Here is a 13,741-nt window from a genome sequence, read left to right as displayed (position 1 = left end):
TGGGAAAGACAGTGGCCATATGCAAGACGGCCTATGAAATACAAACTGTATCCAACAATAGTGTTGTCATATCACCTTCTCACACTACTAGTTTGACCTCATTTAAGAATGCTCCTAGTTAGCAAATTTACAATATAGTATTATCTGTCTGTTCTGTGAACTGCAATTGTCTGTTAAAAAAAGGGGTGTGCTAAGAGTGTGCTATGTAAAGGACATTTTTTGACTTGGCCATGGCGGTTGCTGTAGAAATCTTGCCAGCAACAAAAGTGTATTATATTCACCCCCTCTGTCTCATGGGCTTGTATTCATGCAGTCACGAAGACCTTTGATTTGAAGGGTGGGAGGGAGTTAGTAGAGGGTGGACAGAGAGAGGGGGGGGGGGGGCAAGTGGATCCCATGGGATGGGGCCCAACGTTCATACTCATTGAAAGACTGCATGTCTCCATTAGTGAGCGGCCTCAGCTGCTTTGTGCTTGTCCCTTACCAACCCTAATGGCCCTCATTTAGTATTTACAAGGACACACACACATGCTCCCCAAATACAGCCCCTTTCTCAGGAGAGAGAAAAAGCAAAACAACATCCATTGGTCTTGATAGGCTGTCTGACATACAGTATACTGCTTTTTGAATGGTGTATGACCTACAAGTTTAGCTTCCATTTCTTTTGCATCAGCGATACTGCTCTTTGTTTGTAAAGGGAAAAGGTGAAATGACGACGTGGTGGCTGGAAGCAAAGAGAGAAGAATCCTCGGACCCACTCCTCAGATCCACCGAGTTCAGAGGAGTCCCTGTGCCAGTTAGCAACTAGCCAACTACTAGCCTTCATAGTCTCTGTCTGCATAATATATGGACCACAGTTTGTGTTTATCAGCTGTATTGTGCAATTGATATCAAATATATTTCTATACTGCCTGAGAGTCTTGGAGCTGTATTGTGAGTTTGTACAGTGATTTTATGTTCTGGCAGTTATTGTATTTATTCATATCCATACGGTGGACATATACTTGATATGTGCACTCATATTGTAATTGAGATGGATGGGGGAGAGGGAATAAGCACAAAATTAGATTAGCCAGTGTGGATTTCAAACCACAAGTCACATGATTGTTTCTTGCGTCTCTAACATTGCCACCAACAAGTCTAATGACCACCAGAATCACACCCCAAATGCCATAGGATATCTGGAAAATAATCCATTACAGAGAGGTAGTCCAACTGTCCACATATTCCAATATGATGAATTGAAATGCACAGTGTTGTATCATTTAATATATTATGATATTATCTTTACCTGAATTGATTCCATGTGTAAAATACTCTAAGCACGTTATTGTTCTGTATTGCGATGTAGTGCCTTTTGTTGGTAGGGAGGTTTAGTGTTTTCTGTTGCATTTCCCACACACCAAAATAAGAATTAAACTGTGATCCTTCTGAATTTCTTCACTTCTTTGTAACATGTTTCTCGTCTGGTGCAACACAAATAATACATCATTTGGCATTATAAACTGGGTGGTTCGAGCCCTGAATGCTGATTGGCTGACAGCCGTGGTACATCAGATCGTATACCACAGGTATGACAAAACGTTTATTTTTGCTGCTCTAGTTACGTTGGTAACCAGTTTATAATAGCAATAAGGCACCTCGGGGGTTGGGGTATATGGCCAATATACCAGGGCTAAGGGCTGTTTCCTGGCGCTCTGCGTTGCGTAGTGCATAAGAACAGCCCTTAGCCGTGGTATATTAGCCATATACCACAACCCCTCATGACTTATTGCTTAAATAAACCATTCAAAATATATGGCAAAAGTATGTGTTATATACAATGCTACTACAACTGAAACTTGACACATGACATTTAAGGTTTCTATCCTGATGGCAGCTACATGTCTGCTTGACCCAGGACAAAAAAAACAGACATTGCCTGTGTGATGAACCTGTGTGATGAACTGACATTGCAGAGACAGTAGTGGTGATGCACCCTCACTCTCAGTAAAAGCATTACACTTATCTAGCTTAAGCAGCCTGCCATTCACATGCAGTGTTGACAGATATATTTTGTAATAGTAAGTTCATGGAAAATATGTTTCTACACCAGCCCTGTTCCTGGAGAGCTACTGTCCTATAGGTTTTCACTCCAAAAACCTACAGGAAAGTAGCTCTCCAGGAACAGGGCTGTGATATGGTTCATTGATTGTACACAAGGATTGGGTGAAAGAACAAAAGCAGGCCACATCATTGCAACCTTTTGAAATTATGTTTCAAATGTCCTGCTCGCTAAAAGTGTAGTTTGGGAATTTGTCAAAAATATTATAGGTTTGCAGCCAATCGAGTAAGGAGGTGTTGGTTGCCTGGCAACGCAGTAGCCAATCGCTGAAGTGTTTGGTTAGTCAGCTCCGGAGTCTGCAAGCTCGTCAGGCGGGTTATGCGTTTTTTCCAAGGGTACCTTCATGATGACATAAAAACGTAAGTTAAGTTTTATTACACGTCATCTGTAGAATGTTCTATGTAGGAGACACTCGCATATCCCTTTGTCTAGATATTGGCGTTGTGTTAGTAGCTAGCATGCTAATTCTGCTGTGCTTGGTTTGACAGCAGCTTGCCTGCATTTTACCGTTCTCGTATTGGTCCAAACAAGTAAACGTTAGCGAGCTAGCTACTGTAGCGTAAAAATCTGTCCGGCAAACGATATTAACTGCGCTGTTAGACTAGCTATATATGAGTGCTCCAGCTTGTTGTCTTGCTAGCTACCCCCTTGCCCATTATTCTACAACGGGCTGGTGAAAACAAGCATCTGTGATTGGTTAAGACGCGTTCTAAACCATATGTTTAGCACAGGTGTCTTGTGGTGGGGAGTTTTGTTAAGAGCCGCGACGCTCTGTCTAAATATACACGCATCGCTTGCGGTACGGTTTTGGAAGAGAAAGGACCTTTCATACTGGCGAAATTGTATTTTCCTACAACAAAATGTTAAATTAATACACAACTTTTATAGAGTTAAGGTTCCCACGTGGCCATATTTCAGCGCTTCTTTAGGAGAACAGACGGAAGAAAGTGGACTACTTGTGTTAATGACACAAACGTGTTGTCACTGAAAAATTCTGCTGGCTGCAACTGTGTTAAAACAGTGTATCGTACGTGTGTATTTAGCTTCTTTAAGAAAAAAAGATTTTGATGTGATAGGAAAGTAAAGTGATTTGTTTCTAGGACCGTACGGCAATTGAGACTCGATTCACGTTTAGATAGAGTATTTGGCTTCCAGGGCCAATTCGCTCTTTGAACAGAACATGTAAGGTCCATGGACTAAGGAGTAACTTTAGGCTCCTTTAGTCCAATAATGGGCTAAGTTATCCCTAAACAGTCTATCAATAACAAGTTCTCGGGGAGCTCGAGCCTTCCACCATTCACCAACTGGTCCCACTTTTTTTTAGTCTGGCTCGAACATTATCCAGTCTGTTTCAAACTCGATGATTGAGTGAGACTATCATGAACTTAATCTGGTATTGGAAGGGGATTTCTAATCACACATTCAACCTGGCACGTCATTTCAACGTGGACATTTGTGTAATATTGATTTCAACCTTTATTCACACTCATAAAGACTGCATAACGTTTGTTGAATTCCCAGTGTGTTATCACTATACTTTAAACAATCTAAAAGCACAATCAAATTCCAATGGAAAAACAATGTCAGATTGTTGATTTAGTTGTCATCTAAATGTGTTATCACTGCACTTTCAACCATTTTTTTTTTTTAAAGATACAACAAAGTTCAAATGGGAATACAATGTCAGTTATGTTGTATTTATACAACAATTGAATGTTTTATCACTGTACTTAATCTAGGCCTAATAGCTAGGGATGCACGATATATCGGTGAACATATTGGAATCAGACGATATTAGCTAAAAATGCCAACGCCGGTATCTACCCGATGTCTAGTTTAAAGCCGATATCAAAGCTGACGTGCATACCTATATAACGCAGGTACACGAAGTAATGACGCCACGTAAAATTGTGCGCTACATATTCAACACAGCATTCCTAACCCAGCCCACAATGTCTGCTGTGTGGATCGAGCAGTCAACAAGTCGAGCAGTCATTTGAAAGAGTAAGAACATTTCAGCGAGACAACTCAAAGGCGAACTCCATTAACGCCAAGACAATGGAATTCATTGCCCTTGAGAATCAGCCATTCTCTGTCGTGGATGATGTTGGCTTTAGCGACTGGTCGAGCACCGGTACACACTATCGTTACCAAGTGCGCTATTGTTCAGATGTTGCCCTACCGGAGTTACACAGTTATAGCGCCACTGCTATTAGCTTCACGATATACTATGGAACGCCGTTTGGGTCTTGGCTTGTCAACACTATTTGACACGTCAAATAACACAGTTCTATTATAGAATGTTGTGTGTTCTGAATTTGCACATGCCAGCCAAGTGTCTCCACTACAATCACTACAATCAGTGTCAAAGCTGTACAAAAAAGTCTGCAAGCACCAGCCACGAACGATGTGTTTACAATACCGCGTTGGTAATAAAGCATTATTTGTTCAACTGCAACTTCTGGCGTAGCTAACTAGCTTTAGCTTGGTACCTAGCTGGCACCAGTATAACCAGCCTGAAAACAATGACCAGTAGAACTGCAGTCATTTTCACTATTCTTAGCAATGATTTAGAAATCCTTGTGAGTAAGTATTAGCTAGGTAGCCACTTGTTGTTCACCTATTGAAATTGAACTTCAGTTTTTGAAAATAAATAGCTAGCAAGCTACTTAACCCTGTTGCCCAAAGATAATGTTATAAGCAGCCAGCTAGCTTCATCTGGCTAGTGAGGCTCGACCTGACCGGGTTATGTGTTGTGAAGCTAGCCACAATAAGGATTAGGCACAATAGTGGAATTTGTGGTTTGCCTTCAAAATAAAAGTACCTATTTGAAAGTGATGCAGAAGGTTACAATTGGTGGAATCATGCCATATTTAGACTAGATAATGTTAAACAAGGTTGGAATGTGAAGCAATTAAATGGGGGTCTACTAGGAGACACCCACTGAACACAACTGTAAAGAGTTTACGCAAACTGTGCTTGCGACTGGTCGAGTGCTCCCGCACATTGGCTATCTGCATTGTGTCCCACCCACCACCCGCCAACCCCTCTTACGCTACTGCTACTCTCTGTTCATCATATATGCATAGTCACTTTAACCATATCTACATGTACATACTACCTCAATCAGCCTGACTAACCGGTGTCTGTATGTAGCCTCGCTACTTTTATAGCCAGCCTCGCTACTGTATATAGCCTCTCATTTTACTGTTTTATTTCTTTACCTACCAATTGTTCACCAAATACATTTTTTGCACTGTTGGTTGGAGCCTGTAAGTAAGCATTTCACTGTAAGGTTCACCTGTTGTATTTGGAGCACGTGACAATTAAACTTTGATTTGATTTGAAATGTTAGCGTTGTAGCACTAATCGCGGGACGGTGACTGTGTGAAACCACCTCCCCAGTCAGCCTATTGTGTGTATTGACATTCATATTGCACTGTACAGCTTTACCTAAGGATTGGGGATCAATGAAATGGGGTAACAGTCTACTCAATACCCAATATATTATCAGACTCATCAGACAATACCCAATCAATTATCAGACTCCAAAACATCCACACAGTATTGTTTTTTTCTCAGGAATAGTGTTCAATACACATAGGTTGACAATAAATGTGGCTCAATTCAGTTGTCTCAGATTTCCGCAATAAGAGCTACGATGCTAATGTTCTCTGGGTGTCACTGAGTAGACTGATACCCCATGTCATTGATCCACAATCCATAGCTAAGGCTGTACTGTGAAATAAGTATGCTCCCAATGCAATTCTAAAGTATAATATATCCAGTGTGATTTCATCAGATTTTTGTCTTTTGGTGATTTTATATAACAACATTCCAACCTCGTTTAGCATGAGCTCTTCAATGATTGGTCAACAAGCTTATTTGGCACGTCAAATACTGTTATTTGACGTATATCTTTTTTGACATGCAAAGACCCAAACAGTGTTCCATAGAAATCCTGGTTGAGAATGAAACGACTGAACAAATGAACAACGAGACTGCACAGCAAGTAAGTGAAAGAAAAAGGTTTTGATAATTTTTTACTGGTAATGGGGACATATCTAAATGCCAACAAAATAACTTTTTGGTGTGTGTGTAACCTTTTATTTGACGAGGCAAGTCAGTTAAGAACAAATTCTTATTTACAATGGCGGACTACCCCGACCAAACCCGGACGACGCTGGGCCAATTGTGCGCCGCCCTATGGGACTCCCAATCACGGCCGGATGTGATACAGCATGGATTCGAACCAGGGACTGTAGTGACACATCTTAATGAAAACAAACATCCATTACATTATGAATTATTATTCATTAATTGAACATGCTAACGTGTACAATATATCTAAGAGAGAACAATATTGTTGGTTACTGAATTTTTTTAAAGTTAGAGACATTACATTCCACCACCAGCTGCCCGGTTAAACAATATAGCACAACAATATACATTAAAGAACGTGTGTTCCCCAGCCTTCACTTTCTCTGCTTCACCCTCCCTCTTCAGTCACTGAAAAATGGTCGTCTTGACCTTTTTGAGCGCCACAACTTGCTAACCGCCAGGGCCTAAAATGTACTTTCTGGTTCACCAGCCACTGTGGCAGGTAGATTTAACCTTTTCATACGTGAGTTAAATATCTCTAACAGTCGCCCCAGCGTGAGTTGTTTTATGCACGTGATGTCAGAATGCACTCACTGTTCCACTGTTCCAAAATGTGATTATTGAGCAACAGGACAGTTAACACGTGCTGCCTGCTAATTATATATAGGCTATGTTTCAACTTGTCAATTTCAAATTAATTTCTAACAAGTTGTATTTTCTAACAACAGTTTGAATTGAGGTGTGTTCCCCCTCATTAATTCATATAGAAGTAGCCAATTTCTGCATTGCGGACAATTTATGTTTAAGGCTTTACTGAGCTGGACAAAGGTCTCTCTTTGAGAAGAGCCCACGTACTTCGCTAATGTTTTCGCAGATCAAATATGCAGATATTTGCGCGGTCTTGGAAGAATTTGAACATTTTCTTGCTGGGTCTCGCTTTGCCTTCCTTGTTGTTTTCCTTACAAATAATAATTTTTGACGTGTGCATTCCTATCAAAGTAAGTTCCTTATTTTCTGTATATCGTGTTGTCGTTTCTACTGTAGGCGCATAATGTATTTACAGTTTTATTCACATGTTTACAGTACTGGTGACAAATAATGCATTCTGATTATTGCATAGATTGTAATGGACAAGTGTGTAAAATAATTTTTTGAAGTTTGTACTGATTATAATTAGCTAATGCTAAGCTATTTGCCAGCCGTGTGTGGCGCCATGTTTGTTGACATTATACGATGCATTCTGGGTGTCACGTAATCTGTCAGACCAAAGAGGTTATAATGAGGTGAAGGAATGGTTCACTCATCTTTCGGGTAATCTTCTGGAAGTGAATGAAAGGAAGTAAATGATCTTAGACGACACACCCCCTTCAACATGCATACTATAAACAGACCAAACTCATCTTGTCTCCTCTTATGATCTTTGGTTGATGCGGGGGGAAAAAAACATGCTGGCGTGCACAAACTACCCATCATCGGATTACTTTTAATTTCTAGAAAAAAATTTACTCAATTATTTAGATCAATGTTGAGCTCACCCATGATGTGATTAATTATAAATAGTAATTGCTGTTAGCTAATTCATATTGTAGTTTCTGTCAGCTGAGAGTTATAAAAATATGACCGCTTGTGTTACGTCAATCTTTCCTCAGTTAGCACTAGGACAAATGCAGCCTAAATTTTCCGGTTTGGATGATTGTGTTATCAAATCAAATGTATTTATATAGCCCTTCTTACATCAGCTCATATCTCAAAGTGCTGTACAGAAACCCAGCCTAAAACCCCAAACAGCAAGTAATGCAGGTGTAGAAACACGGTGGCTAGGAAAAACTCCCTAGAAAGGCCAAAACCTAGGAAGAAACCTAGTGAGGAACCAGGCTATGAGGGGTGGCCAGTTCTCTTCTGGCTGTGCCGGGTGGAGATTATAACAGAACATGGCCAAGATGTTCAAATGTTCATAAATGACCAGCATGGTCAAATAATAATAATCACAGTAGTTGTCGAGGGTGCAGCAAGTCAGCACCTCAGGAGTAAATGTCAGTTGGCTTTTCATAGCCGATCATTAAGAGTATCTCTACCGCTCCTGCTGTCTCTCTAGAGAGTTGAAAACAGCAGGTCTGGGACAGGTAGCACATCCGGTGAACAGGTCAGGTTTCCATAGCCGCAGGCAGAACAGTTGAAACTGGAGCAGCAGCACGGCCAGGTGGACTGGGGACAGCAAGGGGTCATCATGCCATGTAGTCCTGAGGCATGGTCCTAGGGCTCAGGTCCTCCGAGAGAGAGAAAGAAAGAGAGAATTAGAGAGAGCATTCTTAAATTCACACAGGACACCGGATAAGACAGGAGAAGTACTCCAGATATAACAAACTGACCCTAGCCCCCCGACACACAAACTACTGCAGCATAAATACTGGAGGCTGAGACAGGAGGGGTCAGGAGACACTGTGGCCCCATCTGATGATACCCCCGGACAGGGCCAAACAGGCAGGATATAACCCCACCCACTTTGCCAAAGCACAGCCCCCACACCACTAGAGGGATAACTTCAACCACCAACTTACCATCCTGAGACAAGGCCGAGTATAGCCCACAAAGATCTCCGCCACGGCACAACCCAAGGGGGGGCGCCAACCCAGACAGGAAGATCACGTCAGTGACTCAACCCACTCAAGTGACGCACCCCTCCTAGGGACGGCATGAAAGAGCACCAGTAAGCCAGTGACTCAGCCCCAGTAATAGGGTTAGAGGCAGAGAATCCCAATGGAGAGAGGGAAACCGGCCAGGCAGAGACAGCAAGGGCGTCTCTTATGTCTGAACATTGCATTCAAAAATAAACTGGTCATATTCTGGACATAACTTTGCGAGGACTGTGTTTGTGCGAAATGTTTCTGTGAAAAAACAGTCTGGCCACTGTAGAATGATCACACCTGTTTGTTGGTACTTGTGAAAAGGTTAAAAATCTAGCAGCAGCTCAGAATTTTTACCAGACAAAATATTTTCTTCTGCTAAAATTGCACCAACAAAAACATGGATGAACATGCTTTGTAATGTTTCTAAACAGTAAATGTATTACTAGTAAGAAGTAATATGGCACATTGTTTAAATACATTTTTTGAGGCCGGAGTCTCTTAACCAAAATATCACAGATGAGACAAAAATGTTTACGAGGTTACTGTGGTAATGCAACTCGAGTCATGTTTGTGCCTGTGAGATGGAGTCTGACTAGTATTGGCATTGCTTCTCTTTCCTATCAGTTGAAACTCAAACATTGAAAACAGCCTAGTTTATGAACAAAACAATGTAAATAGCCAAGGAACACAAGGACAAAGTCTCATTTCAATAGACTTTGTCCTTGTAAAGTAAGAAGTAAATTTAAACAAACTTTTATATTGGTCACTCAGGTCTTCACGTGCATGCGCATAGCCGGGCAGTGTTGCCGCTCAAGGCAGAAACACTTTGCACAGTTTACAGTGTGCATTCACTTCAGATCAGGGAGATACAACCATATTCTCTTGAACAGTGATTCTCAACTGGTGGGTCGTGACCAAAATGTGGGTTGCGGGAGGTTTTGAGTGGGTCATGGGTGTCTGAGTAAAAAAAAAAATGTACGAAGAAATACACCAGTCTGAACTCAAATGACTTAAACCAAGTAGAAAGTGTGTAATACCTAATTAAGAATTTACTCTCTGAAAATGTTATCTTCAATCACAGTATTTTCAATATAGAGCTATTAGCAGCACTATTTTAGCTGATTTTGTGGTCTCAAACCAGTGAGTTTATTAACATTCTTCATCAAGGATATGAGCAAAAATGTATTATTGACAATGAAAGAGGTGGGAATGTTGTTCCCTTGTTATATTCAGTTGAAGTCGGAAGTTTACATAAACCTTAGCCAAAAACGGAGTTTTTCACAATTCCTGACATTTAATCCAAGTAAAGATTCCCTGTCTCAGGTCAGTTAGGATCACCACTTTACTTTAAGAATGTGAAATGTAAGAATAGTAGTAGAGAGAGTGATTTATTTCAGCTTTTATTTATTTCATCACATTCCCAGTGGGTCAGAAGTTTACATACTCAATTAGTATTTGGTAGCATTGCCTTTAAATTGTTTAACTTGGGTCAAACATTTCGGGTAGCCTTCAACAAGCTTCCCACAATAAGTTGGGTGAATTTTGGCCCATTCCTCCTGACTGTGTAACTGGTGTAACTGAGTCAGGTTTGCAGGCCTCCTTGCTCGCACACACTTTTTCAGTTCTGCCCACATTTTCTATAGGATTTAGGTCAGGGCTTTGTGATGGCCACTCCAATACCCTGACTTTGTTGTCCTTAAGCCGTTTTGCCACAACTTTGGAAGTATGCTTGGGGTCATTGTCCATTTGGAAGACCCATTTGCGACCAAGCTTTAACTCCCTGACTGATGTCTTGAGATGTTGCTTTAATATATCCACATAATTTTCCTCTCTCATGATGCCATCTATTTTGTGAAGTGCACCAGTCCCTCCTGCAGCAAAGCATCCCCAAAACATGATGCTACCACCCCCCGTGCTTCACGGTTGGGATGGTGTTCTTTGGCTTGCAAACATCCCCCTTTTTCCTCCAAGCATAACAATGGTCATTATACCTTTGTTTCATCAGACCAGAAGACATTTCTCCAAAAAGCCCGATCTTTGTCCCCATGTGCAGTTGCAAACCGTAGTCTGGCTTTTTTATGCGGTTTTGGAGCAGTGGCTTCTTCCTTGCTGAGCGGTCATTCAGGTTATGTCGATATAGACACTTTGTACCTGTTTCCTGCAGCATCTTCACAAGGTTCTTTGCTGTTGTTCTGGGATTGATTTGCACTTTTCGCACCAAAGCATGTTCATCTCTAGGAGACAGAACGCGTCTCCTTCCTGTGCGGTATGACGGCTGCGTGGTCACGTGGTGTTTATTCTTGCGTACTATTGTTTGTACAGATGAACATGGTACCTTCAGGTGTTTTGGAATTTGCTCCCAAGGATGAACCAGACTTGTGGAGGTCTACAAAAAAAGGTCTTGGCTGATTTCTTTTGATTTTCCCATGATGTCAAGCGAAGGATTTGAAGGTAGGCCTTGAAATACATCCACAGGTACACCTCCAATTGACTCAAATGATGTCAATTAGCCTATCAGAAGCTTCTAAAGCCATGACATCATTTTCTGGAATTTTCCAAGCTGTTTTAAAGGCACAGTCAACTTAGTGTATGTAAACTTCTGACCCACTGGAATTGTGATACAGTGAATAATACGTGAAATAATCTGTCTGTAAACAATTGTTGGGAAAATTACTTGTCATGCACAAAGTAGATGTCCTAACCGACTTGCCAAAACTATAGTTTGTTAACAAGAAATTTGTGGAGTGGTTGAAAAACGAGTTTTAATGACTCCAACCTAAGTGTATGTAAACTTCTGACTTCAACTGTATCAAAGGTAAGTAGGGCTTGGTTAAAACCTTGGATAGGAGACCAAATTGATAGCCGTAAATAGATCATGTCTTCAGTAGGAGATTCTGCCCAGCCTATTTATTTTTTCTGAAAGTGGATGTAAAGTTTAAGATCTGACATTGTTTCAAAGTTATGAATCCAACATATTGTATACAAGGTTTGTCTGTGAAAAATTGGTTACCATGATGAAATAATAATTAAAATTTCCCCCTCAACAACCGTTTATGTGAATGACTTGGCAAATCCAATGTATTTTCCACGTAGATTCCACATCACAATACAGTGACAAATGACTTTGAAACAACATTAATTCAACCAGTTTGTGCCCAGTGGGATAACTCAAATCAGATGGAAGGAATCAGGCTGTGCAGTTATACCTAACCCACAGGGCAAAAGCGGATTGATTCAACTGTGTTTCCACGTCATTTCAAACCCCAAAATCTGTGACGACGTTGAATCAACGTTGAAAAATGAATTGGATTTGCAAGAAGTCATCAACGTAAGGACATTTAGACTTTTTTTTCACCCAACTTTTAACCTAGGCCTAAATCCAATGACGTTACATTTATTTTTTTTTGATTTCGCGTTGAATCCACGTTAGTTGCCAACTCAACCAATTGTACATCAAAACTAGACATTGAACTGACGTCTGTGCCCAGTGGGCAGGATTAGTTTATTAAGTGTCTGACTAGCCTAAATAAGCTTGGTAGGTTCACCATCTGTCCAGTAGATTCAATTAGATTAAGTGTCACCAGAAGGTCCTGAATGGTTTGGGTGGTAAAGCAATATAAAGGATCGAAACAAACCCAACATGCATTAATTCTTTTCCCACTTCTTAAAATTGTATTTTTTGTTTTGTTTTTGTGATTTTGTTTACTTCAATTTCATTTTGTTGACCCTTTTCAGATTTAACAAAGCCTACATTTTATAGCCCTAGGCTAACCCTACAATTATTAATTTTCCTCAGTGCTTGTCTGGTCAGCTGTTTTTGAAAGGGTAGCCTACAAGCCATGGGTTGTGTGAATTGCACCAGGGACTGTCTGTTTCCGCAGATAAAATACCATATTATGTCTCTTGGATTAGGCTGGTGATAAGAGTATGAGGAGATGGTATGTAGCTATTCCATTTGTTAATAGCTTAACTTCATTGGTAAAATTGTGTATTGCCCAGTTTCTTTGCTCTGACTTGGTGGTTCCTTCTTTCCTCGACCACATTTGTAGTTGTACAAATCGTATGCTATAACATGCTAATATAGAATACTAATATGTAGGTCTATTTGATGTGCTAACACCGTCAGTGCCTTAAACTGCAATTCGACCTTTGGAATCTTACAATGACGATATGAATCCCGGCCTGTGTTGCTGTAGAACTGGTGCCTGCTTAGATAAAGGATTTGGCTTTGTCCCTTCCTAATAAGCTCCCCACACTCTCCTGTTCTTTAGGCTATTGCATGTTTCCATCCCTCCTTGTAGACGTCCGTCGTCCCTAGTAATCCCGTGTCCACTTGTTGAATGTGCACTGCTAATCTATTATCTGCCCCTCTATTTCAGGAGCCGTCTGCGTAGGCCACTTCGTGAGCTGCATGTATCCTGGGAGGTAGCGGATGACCCAGACACATTCGGTGTGTTCTGAAGCAGTGCTGCCCTGAGGGAGTCTGGAGGACTGCAGCGATGCCAGAATCTTCACTTGGTGAGTATTGCATTGACCTTATGTACCGCTTGTGGTTTTCATTGAAAGTGTGATGCAGTTTTTCAGCTTTTGTTTAGTTTGATTATGATTCTCCATTCGTCACTCCACTAGTAGTATAGAGCTAGCCTACTTAGTTAAAGATGCAGTGATGAGTAGCTAGGCTGCTACTGTCTCATTTTTCTGGTGCTCTACATAAAGTAAAGCCTCATGTGTAAAGGAGAAGATTAAATTGACAGAAATAGCAGATTAATGCTATTTTAAGGTTGTGTGCCCATAGTAACCTCAATTCCAAAACTCACTCGTAAAAGGAATGCCTCATTGCCTTTCTGTTATCGCGAAGATATTATACTACTTATGCATACTATTTTGCTTCCCAATAGTCCACCACAGT

At 40.8% G+C, this 13,741-nt stretch overlaps 2 protein-coding genes across 3 annotated transcripts in view; both read left to right on the top strand.

Moving 5' to 3' along the window:
- Positions 1–1,422, top strand: part of LOC129869347 (atrial natriuretic peptide receptor 2-like) — a 29,375-nt gene extending 27,953 nt beyond the window's left edge. The window contains exon 23 of the mRNA XM_055943679.1: positions 698–1,422. Coding sequence (XP_055799654.1) covers positions 698–808 — 111 coding nt within the window. The 3' untranslated portion in view covers positions 809–1,422. The remainder of the gene's footprint in view (positions 1–697) is intronic.
- A 955-nt stretch (positions 1,423–2,377) lies between these two features.
- LOC129811116 (afadin- and alpha-actinin-binding protein-like) overlaps positions 2,378–13,741 on the top strand; it is a 41,791-nt gene continuing 30,427 nt past the window's right edge. For both annotated transcript variants that reach the window (XM_055862309.1, XM_055862308.1), the window contains exons 1-2: positions 2,378–2,463; positions 13,212–13,350. In XM_055862309.1, the coding sequence (XP_055718284.1) occupies positions 13,332–13,350 (19 nt within the window). In that variant the 5' untranslated portion in view covers positions 2,378–2,463; positions 13,212–13,331. The remainder of the gene's footprint in view (positions 2,464–13,211; positions 13,351–13,741) is intronic.

Source organism: Salvelinus fontinalis, chromosome 14 (assembly GCF_029448725.1).
Source record: "Salvelinus fontinalis isolate EN_2023a chromosome 14, ASM2944872v1, whole genome shotgun sequence".
NCBI classification, from domain to species: Eukaryota; Metazoa; Chordata; class Actinopteri; order Salmoniformes; family Salmonidae; genus Salvelinus; species Salvelinus fontinalis.
This window is presented reverse-complemented; position numbering and strand designations above follow the sequence as displayed.